Here is a 17,051-nt window from a genome sequence, read left to right on the forward strand (position 1 = left end):
ATTATGGTCGCCAGTCGCGTGATTTATCAAAGTGACATTTCGTATCCGATATAATAAAACATATATGATTATATGTTAAAACTGAACTTTACCACATGAAAATCATAAAAACTAATACGAACTATATGAAAAAAAATTAAAATCACGAAACTTGCAGATAAAGGCGCGGGTATGAATATATAATGTGAATATCTCTTTGATTATTTTTTCCGTCTCCTGTAAGATAGAAGTAAGAAAAGTTTCCGAACGTATAGTATAAGTAGGTTTAGATGTATATAAATATCACGGTATCTTTGGTATTACAAAGCCATATATGATCATACGTCAAAAGTGGTTTTATTAAAGTCATAAAAATAATACGACGCACACGAAATAAATTATGCATATGTGAAATTTGGAATTCTTCCGCATAAAAAAGTTATCGATTAATTTCGTTAGTTGAATCTTTAAACCTCTCTCCTGAAAAGTTGTTATTTTACGGGTGTGGCCTTATTACACTAAGGCTCCATAAAGACCATAAAGTTCAGTATGCAATGTATCATATCGTCACAAAATTCGCTTCCATTCCGTCCAGCCGTAATATAAATTGAGCCTAAAGGTTGCGAATAGTGACAGTTTTGTCCCATAAAAGGGCAACACACTTTTAGAGAATTTTGTACTAAAACTGAACTCGTTTACGTCTCTGGTAAAAATACAGTGAGATGAAATGTACTTATCCATGAGCCGCCTCATAACAAAAAAAGACCTTATTACATTACGGCCTGGTGCCAAGTAATTGCTAGTATAAAGTGCTTACTACATAATAATTGCGGGAATTTGATCCATCAAAGTCATAGACAGAGCGAATAATACCTCCAGGTATTATTCATGTCGGTAAATATATCATGCGTATTTCGTTGCATGATGATCACTGATCACATAGTTATTAGATTTATATAATTTTTAAACCAAATAGGGATGTACTACATTCAAAGTGATCGTTGAACTTTACGATTAAAAATTTAAATGTATTCACTCTTCTACACTTTGCCTTCCCAGTCGCTCTCTGATACCCTCATATTAAATATCTCATACTTCCGACTTATACACCGTTACCGTATCTGCTTTCCGGCTGTGGAATACCCTCCTTAAACCTATTCAACTATCCTCTATTCTTGATTCCTCCAAACGACATGTTAAGGCTCATTTCCGCAACTCTAACTTTCATCTTTTCTCCCCTATTCTTTCATTTTATTTCCTTATAGTGTTATTATTTTGTCCATTTTCTCGTACAAAAGTAAATAAATATTTATTATGTATTTTATTGTTTCTATTAGGACATGGTTATTCAATTGGAACTTGAATAACTTCTACGAGAATGCATTATTTGGAAATGAAAGTATTCCTATCGGTTTAAAATCACGTGTATAAGTTTGTTTTTTTTTATACAAACCAACGTTTCGGGCTATTTAGAGGCGGTCTACTTCCGTTCTCAGTCCTACATTCGTCCGAAATAATTACTGTTAAATAACTAATACTCGACCAAATCAAAACGTCAAGTATGAAGCTTCATTCGCATCATGGGTAGACTCCCTGGTCCCATGGTCACGGCTAACCATGACTAAGTAAAGTAAGTGTAGCCGGTAGGTAATATTTGATTGCACGTCATAATATTGCGTGGTAGAACTAGCTGCTTAGTAATCAGGCTGCCAGTTATACAATGTGGTGCGTTATACAAAGGGTGTTCTGGAAAGTGCCTCAGAGAGAATTGGTGGTGACACAAGAACATGGGACTTGTCAACTTATGCCTCAGGGTGTCGGGCCCAGTGGATGTACCGCTCAGATTTTTGTGATTTAAAGCTCTGAGTGGCACTGCATCTGTTCGTCCCGGAATCTCAAAAAAAAATGTAGTTTGAGACCAGAAAATTAGTGTGCTTGCCTGGCCATAATTAGTATAATATTACCTCAATGATACAGTTGCATGACAGTTCTGTGTTGATAGTATCATTTTTAATTATTAATATATCATTATATTTATTCGTTTGAATTCAACAGTACTATTTCACGATAAGCGCGCTCCAGAGTTCACAGTGCAAAGTCCAGAGTGCTGCTGCGTAATAATAGTTTATTTCAAAAAGCTCAACACTAATGGTGTTATTTTTAAATTTACTGTATGTCACGATATGTCACGACCATGATTTTCGATTATGAGATTACTCCACTAGTTTGTTGTAATTATTAATACAAAGATCGAACACTGAGAAAGAATTCCATGGATCCGGCTGGATTCGAACAAACGTCTTCCAGCAAACCGTGCCAACTAAGCCACGGAACGAACTAGCGGACTTTAAAAATTTTTCTATGTGCTTTTTGCGGATCTTTGTTTTTAGTTTTTAGCGATTTTTTTGCCGTAGCGTCATCTGTGAGAAATCTGTTTCTTCAGTCAGCCACCAGCAGCTGACTAGAGATGTCGCTTTAATAATTGCAATTTGTAAATTTATTGAATGTTGCAATGTTTGACCACCACCATGATATTCAATGATTTTACTAATGCTGTTTCCAATAATATTAATTTACACAAGGTACATAATTTTTTTGATACATACATTGACGATCTCGGTAGCTCAACAGTTTGTACTGCGGGCGCAGGGTGAGGAAGTCTCGGGTTCGATTCCCGGTAGAACCAATTTGAGAATAGCATTTTTCCAAATTGCTTCGGGTCTGGGTGTTCTGGCCATGCCCTGGAGAGAATTCCATTACTCTGGGACTCGTATCACAGTGATTTCCAACTGTGAGTTGTATTGTGGTATTAAAAAATAACAATAATAATCTGTTGCTATACAATAATAAAGAAGGCTTGGTTCTATTTGAGAATCCTCTGTATCCTGAGAGGCCGGCATTATGAAAATTTATTCTCCCTGTGCTAGGTAGGCAAATAAATAACTGACCCAACAATAAGTTAAAATTAGGTATTTTTTAATTAAAATTAAACTATAGTAGTATGGTAGCAGGAGAGCACCTTGTGAAAGAGTTCGTCCAGGGAAGTACTGCTACCTTACTTCTTTCTACCGCCAAGAAGTACACAGACACGTGGGACTTTTTAACTTATGTGTCAGGGAGAAGGGCGCAGTGGCAGTGCCCCAAAGATCTTTACGTTTTAAAGCTCTGAGTGGCACTGCAACTGCCGTAGACAGGCGTGTCGCTTATCATCACTCACGACTTATTGGTCACATCAGTGTCATAAAATAAAAATATTTTTCAAATATCCGTTTTTGTTCGCGTGTACCAACGTTTTGGGTTACTTGCAAGTAAAGGCCGCATGGTCACGGCTGACTTAAATTTAATTTTTATGTACAAAACTTTAAATCATTGATATTTATCTTTACGACTCTTCTACATACTTTAATCGATGAATGACGACCCTTGATTCAACGTTACAACGGCGACCTAACATCGGAACACGTGTTTAATCGCAACGTAAGAGCATTTGTGCACTACGTCCGATACATATCAGTTCGGAATCCGAGAAATGACGGTCGGAAATATCACAAGTGTCCGAAGTGTCATTTTATCTCTTGGTGTACAGCGATATTCGTATTTTCTCGTATTAGAATCGGACTTAGTGCACAAGCGACATCCGAAGTGGGACCGAGTTTTCTAGATTTGTGTAGTCTCGGATTCGAAATACGAATCCGATACAAACGCTGCGCAAAAACGCCAAATGCTTCCCATACGTGATTACATTTATTTTTTTAAAGACTTGTAGTAACCGAATATCCGTTGTAAAAATTAGATAACTTTTTTACCAAGTGACGAGAGGAACAAATCGCGCGCCCGGTGGTAAGCGACACTTGTCTATAACAGGGGGTCTACTTTCGATCTCCGTCCGACATCCGTCCGAAACAATTACTGCCAAATAAGCAATACTTGACCAAATGAAAAGACGCGTGATGCGAATGAATCTTCATTCTTGATACTTGTCTTTTAATTTTGTCGAATATTACTTATTTGACAGGAACTGTTTCGGACGGATGTCGGACGGAGATCGAGAGTAGACCCCCAGGTGTAGTGCTACTCAGAACTTAAAATTATAAAATAAAAATATCTGAGTGCCACTGCCAATGCACCCTTGGTGACAAGTCCCATGTGCCTGTAAATTCACCAGCTCCTTACCCGTCAAAACCGGAACGCTGTAATGCTCACATTACTGCTTGGCGGCAGAAATAGGTAAGGTGCAGTACTTCCCTGGACGAACTCTTCTTACACTCATACTTTACGTTTGACTGATAGTCAGCCGTGTTCATGGGATTTGTAAAGGGCCTGAAACGTTGGTTGACTCGAATAAAGAAATATAAGCGATTTACATGGAAAAAAATAGTTTCATTTCCTATGTGTAACTATCGCGAAAACCCAAGATATCGATATTATTTAGCAAACTCAATGATGACAGTCGCATAGACCTTTTCTGCAATAGCGTTAAGAATATAAAAATTATTGTGAGCAATAAGTTCTTTACGAGTGACTGATATGGCTTTGTTGTGTAGTCGTAGTTGCGTTAGTCTGTGTTGTTTTCTTATGTCATCTGTGGAAGCTTTTGATTGGCATATTTCAGATTCATTCATATGTCAGATTTCTTAATAAAATAAAAATAAAATATTTATTATTGCAACAAAAATGTCAATACAATACCTATTATTTTTATTTCTTTTTTTAATGATGACATCAGTCTGATGACAAATGAACACCATTCTTTCATTCATTCATTGAAACTTAGTGTTTTACGATTTAATTGTCAAAGCGACATTCAAGCTGTAAAAACCTTTATTATGTGACAATATACCCGAAAATATTGCCAAATTGAAACATTTAACGCAACTTATTAACAGCTGACCTTTCTCCAAGTTTAAAAATAAAAAAAAATTGCATCACTTCCCAAAAGGTTAATTCTCGGTTGTGACATTCGTTTAATAACACTTGTTTTTATTAATTTACACACATACATAATCACAGCGTCTGTCTTCCAGTCTGAAATAATGGATCTCCAATTGCTAGGTTCGTAAATCATGTAGTTTGCATCAATTCTTTTTAACTCGCATGTCTATTCCGAGTAATTGCGACTTAACCTTCTTTTAAACAGCCTGAGGTTGACATTATTATAAAACGAACTTTAAATTCGACTGAGCAAAAATAGCGGGCTAATTAAGATTTTTGGTAGACCCAAATGCGGCCGCAGCTTCAGAGTGACGGGCGCAGTGGTAGTGCCCCTCAAATCTTTGCATTTTAAATCTCTAAGGGTCGTATTCCAGAACTTTACTCAATGCTCAAAGCAGGACTTGAGTATGATTTCAAGCACTGGAAATACGACTCTAATAGCAAGGACTTCAGTATGATTTCTAGTACTTTAAAGCATACTCAAGTGTCGACTTGAGCATTGAGTAGAGTTCTGGAATATGACCCTTGGAGTGGTTACACGCCATGTTTGCGTGCGATGCAATTGCCTATAAATCCCAAGTGTAGCGATGCTATCGCGCGTTTGTACCGATGCAGTCGCGCGCTTGTATCGATGCAGTCGCGCGCTTGCATCGCGTTTTGCATCGCAGCTTAAAGTCGCGCGTGTGTGTAAGGATACACGCCGTGTGTAACAGCTCTAAGTGGCATTGCAACCGCCATGAACAGGTGAGTCGTCGTTTACCACCAAGCGCACTACTAGTTCGTCCTGTCATTTGGTATCATAAAAAAAAGTTATTTATTTTCTACAACGGTTATTTGGTTGCCATTACACCATAAATCTTTAAAAAAAATTATGTATACGGTAAGGTCATTAAATTACTAGTATCAGTAACACTATCATAGAAACAATTACATGATTACACCCGCCAGGCATTTCTCGAGATAGAAATAAATCACAAGTTGGCCCCGTATACCCATTAATGTGAAATAATGAGCCCCTTTAAGAAATTAACGTTCGTCGTAAATAACATTTAGTTTCACTATAACTAGGTCATTTAAATTACATATTGCATGAACTTACTTTATATTTAGACAATTTTCTTTGTGAACTTCTTTTCTTCTCGTGCAGCACAGTTGTGGAATAGATTCTTTTTCCATATACGAAGGTGGACAGCGCGCTTTCTTGCTGAACTCTCTTTGTAATCATCTTATTTTGTTTACATATATATATATATATATACATACACACATGCTCACATTACTGAAATAATATGATGTTTACGTTTTCAGTTTTTATAATAGTATTCCATTAGATTAGATATTCAAAGTTTGCATATTATAAAGTTTGAAGAAATTAACTTGAAACTAAAATGTGTACAAACACGGCACAGCTTGTGGGTACTGGGCTGGTAAACTTTTGCCTATAATAATTTGAAATAACTCGCACCCTTGGTGTAAGAAGGCCATATCTGCAAAGTGACAACGTTTCAAGAGAGACAGGAATGAAATTATTCGTTAATTTTTATGGTAGAATAGGAGCTTTATAAAATTTCCCTTACATGGTATTTGTTTCATGTAGTGAGTATTATTTTTATGACTTTCATGTGATAAAAGCACTTGTAACGTATGAATGTGGCTTTATCATGCCAAGCGTGAGTACTAAATGTTGTAAATGATAAAAATGACAACAATTATTTCGATAAAAAAAATCATAACTTTTATTTTATTTGTTATATGGAAAACTAGAAAGTTTCAACTTTTCCATATAAAATAAAATTAGTGATGATTTTTCTTTACTTAAAAAATACTTTAAATCGCTCTTCTGTAAAATGTTCTAAATATACGTTAGACGTTTTACCTTTCCTGGGTCGTATATTTACAAACAACAACCCCTAGAGTTTCTTATTCATTATTCTCAGGGGAATTAGCGCTACGAATGAGTAATAGTATTTAATCAATTAGACTAATTAATTCAAGAGTAATTGGTAATAATTGATGAATACATATTTGTTTTATCGTATTGATGGCATACACTATAATGCTTGCCATCTTGGTGAAAGGGTTTACCAATCGGCGTACTTGCCGATTGTTTCCCAGGGCGCGCCAGTCGTATTGCAAAGGAATGGTATGTCATCCGGGGAGGCTCCTTTCGTACACTCTATACCTATACCTATGAATTAAAAATATTTTTAATCTTTGTTCACGAGTTGTCTGAATTTATCCAAAACATTGAATAAAATGAACGAATGAGATATTCTTTATTGCACATTATAAGAACATCTAACAGTAATGTAAGTATCACAGCCAATATACAACAGGCGACCTTATTGCCAAGTAACAATTTCTTCCAGGCAACCTTGGGATAGAAATGTAAGAGCTGCAAGGGAAAGTGCAACCAAAGAATATCTTCTAATAGATGTGTAACTTCAACAAAGTCTTTTTCCCATTGTGGTAAAATACTACAGCCTTCGTCATTACATCATTACTACGGTCATTCCATACACCTTTAAAATATTATCAAATGAAAGAGGAGCAAAGAAAAGAGTGAATAAACAATATTTCATTCCTTATCACTCGTTTTGACCACCTCAATGTAAATGCTGCGTGGAAACGTCTCAGATCGGTTAGGAACAATTTGAGAAATTAACTTTTCCGTATTGGTTCTAGTCTGTTCTACAAAGTGCCCCGGAGTGAATCCCTTTGTTCTGGTACTCATAGTACATGGGGTTTGAGATCATGTAATTGATGTAGTTATCTGACACATTAAAAATAGCTGTTTTTCTTCCAGTCTTTAAGGTTTATTTTAATTTACGATCGTTTGTGAAATCTCTTCAAAGTCGTTTTTGGGTTCATGTCATTGGTCGACTCGAAGTTTATTCCAGACATCTATGGCTACAATTATTATTACCGATTATTATTCAACTGAAACGAAGAAACATGCTTTGGTGACTGCTTTATATCAAGAGATGAGTGCAGGTACGAGTACTTACATGAGTTCGACAATATTTTGACCCAAATACACCTGCTGTTTGTATGTACATAGACGATGCAAACATTCTTGCGTTTGAATACTTGATACCAAATCTGTAGTATATCACTTTAAAGATATCATATCTAGAATACAACTGGCTCGTAGGTTTTTTGTTAAAATCATACATCGTTTTCTTAGTGTTGTACAAATCGGTAAACTATCAAAGGAATCCAATGGAAAGTGCTTAGTGCCGCTTGTCCTATTTAGTACTTACTTGGTATTGTAATAAATATTTGCTACATATGTATCTGTTTTTGGACAAAGAAACTAGGTAACAGCCAATGAAAATTATAAGGGACAGCAGTGGTAATCCACTGCAAGAAAAAGAATCTAATTGTTTAATTATCATCACACATTGTATGTCCTCGATGTCACCACATATATAAATAGCTAAAGATATTAATAAACATATCAAGTTTCGAGATTTTCGTGATTGTTATACATAGGAAATGAATTTGTTTATTTGAATAGACCATGTTTCTGACTCTTTAAAGGTCCCATGGTCACGGCTGACTAAAACGCGATTTAGATCCGAAAAATAGTACATTTTCTATTAATAAACATAACTAGATAGAGTAATTAAGTTCACCATCTTCTACGTTGTATGCAAAGTTTCACGCCGTCACAACGTCTTTTATAAACATATCAAACTAATATTGCTTTCCTTTCTTCATAGCTCAAAATCGAGCACCACGGATAAAGGAGCATCCATCAAACACAGTATCCGGTCGCAGTGAGCCTGCTACCCTACGGTGCGTTGTCGAAGGACGACCAAAGCCGAGTGTGACGTGGTATAAAGATGGCTCCCCTTTGCCTCCAGCGGAAGATGGCCATCGGGTGCTGTTGGAAGATGGCTTGCTGTTCTTGAGGTAAGTTGTGTTACTGCAGGTTATAACTTTCCATATTGTGATACTATTCGCTTGACCGTTTAAACTAGGCCTTTCATCGCCACGTCGCTACCTAAGACATCATGTCTTATACACTTAAATCTTAGAATTTATAATATATTGATTTTTTGTTTCGTTGTCGGTCTTTATTACATTTATTTACGAACAGCACTGGATGATAACACCTTTGTTGATAAAGTAAAAATAAGGTCTAATTTAACTTGAAATCTAAGGTAAAAGCAGTATCTTTCGATCACAGAATCACAGCAAATAGTCCTCTGAATTATGTTATTCGATGTGCAAGGATTATGTTAGGTAATTTAAGTAAATTGTCATTTGAATAACCAAGTCTTCATCAAATCAAATGGAACTCCGTGAGCAATTTGACAGACAATAGCATACCCAAATGAAGTGGAAAATCACAGGCGTTATTTCCGTGACAGGGTAAATCGGGGTAAGAAAGAGAGCGACGAAGGCGTTTACTGGTGCGTGGCACGCAACCCCGCCGGCGAGGCTGTCAGTCAGAACGTTTCGCTTCATGTTGCAGGTATGATCCTCAAATCTTTGGAAGATATTGGTTTTTCCTCATACTCCTTCCAATTTATAAATGAAATCCGCTTTGATTGGAATTACGTATGTGCTTTTTAAGTTTACTGTTTCATATAATGCTAAAGTCGTTTTTACTTTTCTGTCCAGCGGAAAATCTTTTTCCTTATTGCAGGGAAAAATGTTGGTAGCAAATTTTATAACTATTTGCTTTCTTTCATGTAGGTCAAATATGTTTTACAATTAACCAACAATTTCCAGTTATCCGAGATGACTTTAGAACGGAACCTAGAGATGTGCACGTGGCTGCAGGTGACCCTGCAGTACTGGAATGTATGCCTCCCAAAGGCGTTCCTGAACCATCAGTACATTGGTTGAAAGATGGGGAGCGTTATGATTTAGAAGTTAATGGAAGGTAGAGTTACTTTAAAAACGTTATAATTACCAAAACAGTTATAAATCTAGTGGTTACTAAGATCATATTTATACTTTCAGAGTTACTGTCACAGAAACCGGAAGTTTAAAAATTCTAGAAACGTTACCAACAGACAGTGGTTTGTTCAGATGCGTGGCGTCAAACATTGCAGGTGAACGACAATCAAGAGCTGCTGCTTTAATCGTTTTAAGACGACCACACTTTGTAATTAAACCTAGCAACATTACAGCCTTGATCGGACAAACTGTGGAGTTTAATTGCCAGGTATAAAACACTTGATTGATTACAACTGCCTATGAAAACAATAAAACGAATACGAATTGAAGGGTTCATCTGTGCTTGTTTATTTTAGAGTTACGATTCGAGCGTAAAAATAACATGGGTCAAAGAAGATGGGTCGCTGCCTTCTCATGCCACTATAATCCGTGGGCTTTTACGATTAGAGCACGTGTCGGCAAGCGACGCCGGCGTCTACTCCTGTCGGGCCGATAGCCATACCGGCACCAGTATCACAAGCGCATCGCTCACTGTATACTGTACGTTACTATCTATACTTAATTTTATTACCGCAATAATATTTCTGTCCATCTATTTTAATACGAACATCTGTTTCAGCGTTACCACACTTCACACAAATACCGTCCAATTTAACCGCTTGGGAGGGCGATGTAGTGTCTATTCCTTGTGAAGCTAAGGGTTTACCAACACCAACAACGTTTTGGATCTTAGAAGGAACACAAGACTCATTGCTATTCCCAGAATGTATGAAAAGCAATTCTAGTTTATTGTATCTGGATGGTGCGAAGGCGGAACACAGCGGTAGAGTCATTTGTACGGCTGTCAACGCAGCTGGTAGTGTCATGCAAGAGGCTTATTTGAAAGTTCTGAGGAAAGGAAATAATGATTTAAAAGATTCTTTGGATCAAGATTATGGTATAAAATTAGATCGCAACTCTCACATGACTCAATACGAACTTGTTCAAGCGAGGAAATTTTTGCAGCAAAATGTACTTGTGTTGAAAAGAGTTGAAGCTTTATCGTCGACGTCGTTAAAAGTTGTATGGGATGTAAGCCTACCTATTTACTCATTCATAAGTGTTTATCTACATGTCTTATATTATGAATAACACATTTTGAGCTATATCCATTTTTCCAGGTACTAACAGACTACAATGAATATTTAGAAGGTGTAAAGATATGGTACAACGGTACGTCTTTGAATTGGCGTAATGCTAGTGACGAGATTACCATACTAAACGCGTCCCACTCCGAAGCAATGCTATGTTCTAATGGATCACTAACAGATGTGGATAATAGCGGATCGTCCAGCTATATTCTGTCTGGACTGATGGCTTATACGCAATACGATGTCTTTCTAATGCCGTTCTACAAGATATTGCTTGGGAAACCTTCTAATTTGATGACTGGATATACTAATGAGGATGGTAAGATAATATTTCTCTACTAAAGAATATTCAATATAAATTCACTTCTGAATTACGACGTACATGATTTGGTGGAATATGGGTTACAAGACTCATTTAATAGTATTCGAACACGATACAAAGCATAAAATTTCATGAATATGTGCGGTAATTTAGACCATTTCGTATTGAACATTCATTGATTCATGGCAGACACTAAAATTGTTCGTTTATTGACAATCATTATTTTAGTGCCATCGGCTCCGCCCCAAAGCGTGACGGCCGGAGTAATTAACGCCACGTCGGCCTGGATACGATGGGAACCACCACCTGCTACAACTTGGAATGGAGAACTCACTGGTTATTTGGTAACTATTGTTTCCAAACATCATATTATCCTATTAAATAGGCTAAAACGAATAATAGTTTACAATTACGATCTTTAACTTAGAAGTGCGACCACGTACTTACAGGGTATATCAGCGATTATTGCGTAATGATAAACAAACAAAAACGTATTGATGTTATTTTTACTCAAGAAGAAAGCTTCCGTCTCAGACATTGTTTGATTTAAGTCACAGCTCAAAGGCCAAAGAATGACTAACGGAAGTGACTAAATATGATAAAGACTTTCTTAGACCGGATGTTTAGTTTCATACAAAATGATGGCGATAATGTAAAACAACGAAATCACATTTTTTTACAGTATTCGTAAAGTTAACAATATAATACAAAGCATATTATCCCGTAGATTGAAATCCGAGTAAGTGGAAGCACGGGCGGTCGAGTAGTGGGCCAAATGTCTCTTGGACCAAGGACACGAGCTGCAGCAGCGAGTTCATTGCGAACTGGAGGTCGATACAGCGCACGCGCTGCCGCTGTAACCCGTCGAGGTCACGGGCCTTTCAGTGCTCCCGCGCATATTCATATGCTACCGACGCAGACGCAAAGACATTATGTGCAGTGAGTACACTTTTTTATTATTTAAATGAGCTTGATCCACTATGATTGATTTTCAAACCGTGTCTTCACAAGGTACCCATGGCAAGGAGAAGGAGCCGTCGACATTACTTTATGTCAAAAATTATTTAACCGTACAATAAGAGTGTCTACTCAAATGTAGGAAACTTGAGTACACATAATTATGATTGTGTAAATGTTTCTAAAACAATGCAAAGACGTAGTATTCCAATGAAGTTTTTGTACTAGGATTTCATAACATTGTTATACCAAATACAATGGTCCCAAATAAACCGTTGAACCTTGCATTATTTACGACAACACGTAAAACGGTTGAAAAATTCGTTGTTTTAGGACGGAGCCCCCGAAAGACACGAATATGCCTCATATATTACACGAGACATGGTTGCTAGCGCTTTGTCTGACGCTCTTCTCCATTATAGTCATTGGGGTGTTCAGTGTTTATTACATCAAGCGACGGAATGGAATACAGAGGAAGAAATCGACTGGTAATTTCCCCTTCCGTGTTTATTAGTATAATCTTTGTTTGCTAACTAAACTAAATTTGTCTTTCGTACGAAATCATGGAGCATCAAACATATACAATATCTTATCTGACCTAACAGCTGTCAGAAGGTCATGGAACACCGTTACGTCACCGACACCGAGCATTATTAATAATACAATATCATATAAATCCCATTTATATAACAAGCTCAACTAACATTCATAATTGAGACATTGAACCCAATTTTAGGTCAATCGATTGTCACGGCACAGCAGTGCTTATTGAATAAAGACACGATCTGGCTGAGGGAGCGACCCATGTTTACTGCTGATCCGACACTCGAAATGCCCAGCTGCCATCAAAGTCTTCTACACGGTAAGTTTAATATTAATTTCACGCTAGCCAAGTTATTTTCGTATTCTCATAGAATCTTTCACACTTTTGTAACGCCACGGATTGTTTCCTAGCCGGTCAATCAACCAGCATTCTCAGCGTGGAACCTGAGTACAGTCTACCGCAAAACTCCATTCAAGGTTTAGACGCGGCCAGTGTGGACAGATTGCGACGAGGCCCACCAGAACCGTACGCATCAAGTGCTATTTACACTGAACTCAACTTCAAGGTATGCACCGATAACAACCATGGGAAAGTCAAGATTAGATTACTTATTAGATTTGCTTTGCTAAGTATCACATATCCGATTCTCGAAAATGTCAATTTGCGCAAAAATCAAGCTTCATTTTCGTTGTAGGACAACAATGACATGGGCGATCTCAGAAACTGTTCGGAAAGACGATCTCATAACAATAGTATTGTAAGGTCGTGCAATGGAAGCATTCAGTATTCTAACGGAGAATGTTCCACTTGTTGCCATAGCACTTCTAGTAGATCTACTAAAGACTATAGAGAGCCAAGACATGATTTACATGAAATTAATGTGATGGAAGATGATTGCGGCTCATGCCATACGAATAGATCCGGTTCGCGAAGCAGACAGGATAAAAGCAAGGTGTGTCCAGCCAATGATTTAGAGTACGACTACCCGCAATGGCATTGGTTGGGAAGGGAGAACAGTTTCAAAATTCCCATCCCGACGAGCAGACAGTCGAATGTAGCGAGGTCGGAGCAGGGCTGTCAAATAAATCTGTGTGATATACTGCCACCACCACCGTATGAGGTAAATTGAAGTTGTATATTCGTAATTTTTACACAAAGCTCGTTGTTTTTGTCAATGAACAGTGGATTTTACAACACTGGAATATTTATTACTAATTATATGATCGCATTGTTGCAGAGTCCAGAAAACAAGAACTAGGCACATTGGATTAAAAACTACGATGTACAATTTAAAAGAACAGTAGGCACGGAACGTAAAGCAATAATCAATAATATCCTTTGAACTTGATCAATTTAACCAATTGACTTGTTTGACGGTTTTCAGTCATACATTTTCATGTAATTTTAGTAAGTACTACGAATTTGAATATTGTAATAGAATTTGTGTAAATCCTTGTAGTTGAAAACCGTTGTAGTGAATGTATTGTAACTTGTAGACACTGAACTTTTGATACTTGTATCTCTTAACTTATTCCTATCTATATTCTAGTCACCGTGTATAAGACTAGCTTCACTTTGGTACATGCGGTTTGGTTTATCTATTTTATGAGTATTTAATTCCTCAGCTATCTTTTATACATTTATCTTAACGCGAAACTCAAGGTTGTCTCAATGAACTGTTGGATATAAATTTTAATATATGTAGGCCCTGCATTTCACTGCCATTATACATTTTAGAATTTTTAGGACATTTAGTTTTGTAATCTTTGACTGTGATATTTATTATAAAATTTGTGTATTAGATAAAATGTAACCTTAGAATAACTAAATTAGGACCCCAAGTAACTTTGAATTTTAATCTCTTACGATTGAGTATATTTCCGGACCCGTTTAATTATGATTTTATATCCAAAACATGTATTTTCCGAACTGGTTGTGTCATATCCAGAAATATAGAAATAGAACACCGAAATATAGAAACTTTACAGTATTAAAGTGGTTTTATTGCTCGATGCTACATCTCGATTGTAGTGTAATGATAAAGAATGTCTATAATAGCATTCATTACACATTCAAAACGTATTCTCGATTCAAGGAAGTGCCGTACAAAAGTGTCATGATATTTTTTCTTCTATTTCGGTTTTATTGACCTGTGCTCGCGTGTCGCGAGACTTTATGGTATCAGCGATATAAACCGATGTAAAGAGTGGCGTAAATAATACACTACTTTGTAATGAAGCACGTCGTTACCTACGGCTTACAGCTCTTCGGCTAGTCATAAACTTCAACTGCGTTGTTAAACCTTGCTACTTAGCAATACTTAAATCACCAATTATAACTCGAATTGCCTGTATTTGTATTTCCGTTTACTTTATTAACAGAAGATAAATAGGAGTTTCAATCTTCATTGAAATAAACTTTAATCAATTTTCTTGGCCGGTGTTGAAAATGAAAATTTTTGATTTATTTCTTTGAGAAAAAGGGTACGAGTTAAGAGCATTTGGCAATAAATCGAAACTCCAATTTATTCCTGTCTCGCTTACGTATCGAACGCATTTATAGAATCCTTTTTCGCTTCCAAATGAGTTTTCCTTTATCAGGGGTTTTGGAGAGGAACAAAAGGCCATTTGGATCGGATTGCTTTTGCGTCATTAGTGGTAAATTTAGTACGCCTAATACTGAACCTAGTAAGTAAATAGCTTTGAGGAAAACTAATACTGCTCTACTTAACTTAGATAATGGAGCTCTGGGGTGAGATAACTTTTATGACCCACCTTAACGACATATAGATTAAGGAACTAACTAGCGTTGTTTACCTTTATTTATAGATAAGTATAAGCGAAATAATTAACAACCACGGGAACAGTAATGAAACAACAGTTTTGTTTGGGCACGATGCCAAATTCATTATACAGATTCTTAGCACTTCAACACTTTGATTTCGTGAAATATTAGTTAGTAAGTGTATTATGGTACTTGGGCAAAAAGAAGGTGAATAAAGTTGAATCATGGTTGTATAAAGAAAGAGTAATTTAACAAAAAGTTTAAAACGTTTTTCAATATGGATATAAATTTGCATACGTATTGCGAAAATATTCTAAGTTTATTTAAATATATAGAATAAATTTAAACAAAAGAACTTATGGTATGTTTTATACGACAATAAACTGGAACAATATTTTTTTTATTTTTAAGAACTAGGTGAAGGTGTATAACGAAAATAAATTGCAAAGTGAAAACAATTTCGTCGAACTAAATAGCCTATTGTGTTGTAAGAAAATGGCAAGGAGATATTTTAAAGTCAATATTGTAATAGGAACGCAGTATTGATTTAAATTTATGCAAACATCTGTTTTACATAAAGTACAGTTGTTAAAGATTCATGTATGTGTAGAAGAAAAAATAAAGAACGATTTTCGTCTACAAGTACTTAATAACATATTTAGTATGGTGCAGTAATATCCGAATACAAAAATCATCTAAGTTTTCTCCCACTCCTGGAGCTATGTTTCTGTATATAGTTACTTTGATTAGGCGTCACGGATACATCAAAACAAAGAAACAGCTTTCGTTGCTGAAACAGAGCTATTCTCCGCTCGCTTTTGGTAGATAATGGGCATAACTTTCGTTTATTTGTTACGTACTTTGCTTCAACGTCTACATACTCTGACTATAAAAGATTCCGTATTCAGGGAGATTATTCTTGTATCCAAAGTTATTAACGTTACCTAAAAATATGAGGTTAATAAACAGTCTCACATTAAAACAGTAAATTTCCAAGGAATTCTGAGAGCATCTAATTCGAATGCAATAACAGGAGCTGGCTGCACGTCTCGAGACTTTATGGGTGTCTGGATGGCCGACCGGACATAATAAAAGTGGTCAAACTTTTATGTTTCATTCATTGATCTCGTATCAAACGGACGTAAAACGTCAGCCACATCACGTAAATTTAAAGATGCATACGTTTAAGACAGTGGCATAATTGTAAGTATGTACTTTGTAAGTTTATTGATGTGACTCACTAGAGATGTAGTATTCGGTTTGTGGAGTAACATTTTTATTGTCATATCTTTGACACTCTTGGTATCTAAAACATAGATAGATTCATGTGGTAGCAGAGGAGTATCGATAGAACAATCATGAATGCAAAAAATTGTTTATAGATTCATTCTTCATATTAATAACATAATCATAGAGGAGGAACAGATAAAATAATGCTTACATTTTACATTTAATAGCAGTAGAGCTTCTTGTGAAAGAGTTATAGGGA

The 17,051-nt window shown here is 36.3% G+C and overlaps 1 protein-coding gene across 1 annotated transcript in view; it reads left to right on the plus strand.

Moving 5' to 3' along the window:
• LOC113225498 (protein sax-3-like) overlaps positions 1 to 14,784 on the plus strand; it is a 26,514-nt gene extending 11,730 nt beyond the window's left edge. Inside the window, exons 2-15 of the mRNA XM_026457812.1 lie at positions 8,637 to 8,829; positions 9,291 to 9,394; positions 9,655 to 9,808; positions 9,889 to 10,093; positions 10,182 to 10,365; positions 10,445 to 10,896; positions 10,986 to 11,274; positions 11,506 to 11,621; positions 12,005 to 12,216; positions 12,568 to 12,722; positions 12,971 to 13,096; positions 13,189 to 13,343; positions 13,473 to 13,898; positions 14,016 to 14,784. Coding sequence (XP_026313597.1) covers positions 8,637 to 8,829; positions 9,291 to 9,394; positions 9,655 to 9,808; positions 9,889 to 10,093; positions 10,182 to 10,365; positions 10,445 to 10,896; positions 10,986 to 11,274; positions 11,506 to 11,621; positions 12,005 to 12,216; positions 12,568 to 12,722; positions 12,971 to 13,096; positions 13,189 to 13,343; positions 13,473 to 13,898; positions 14,016 to 14,036 — 2,792 coding nt within the window. The 3' untranslated portion in view covers positions 14,037 to 14,784. The remainder of the gene's footprint in view (positions 1 to 8,636; positions 8,830 to 9,290; positions 9,395 to 9,654; positions 9,809 to 9,888; positions 10,094 to 10,181; positions 10,366 to 10,444; positions 10,897 to 10,985; positions 11,275 to 11,505; positions 11,622 to 12,004; positions 12,217 to 12,567; positions 12,723 to 12,970; positions 13,097 to 13,188; positions 13,344 to 13,472; positions 13,899 to 14,015) is intronic.
• Positions 14,785 to 17,051: the final 2,267 nt, after the last annotated feature.

The sequence above is a fragment of the Hyposmocoma kahamanoa genome, unplaced genomic scaffold, assembly GCF_003589595.1.
Source record: "Hyposmocoma kahamanoa isolate Upper Pololo Valley unplaced genomic scaffold, ASM358959v1 161, whole genome shotgun sequence".
In the NCBI taxonomy this organism is placed as follows: domain Eukaryota; kingdom Metazoa; phylum Arthropoda; class Insecta; order Lepidoptera; family Cosmopterigidae; genus Hyposmocoma; species Hyposmocoma kahamanoa.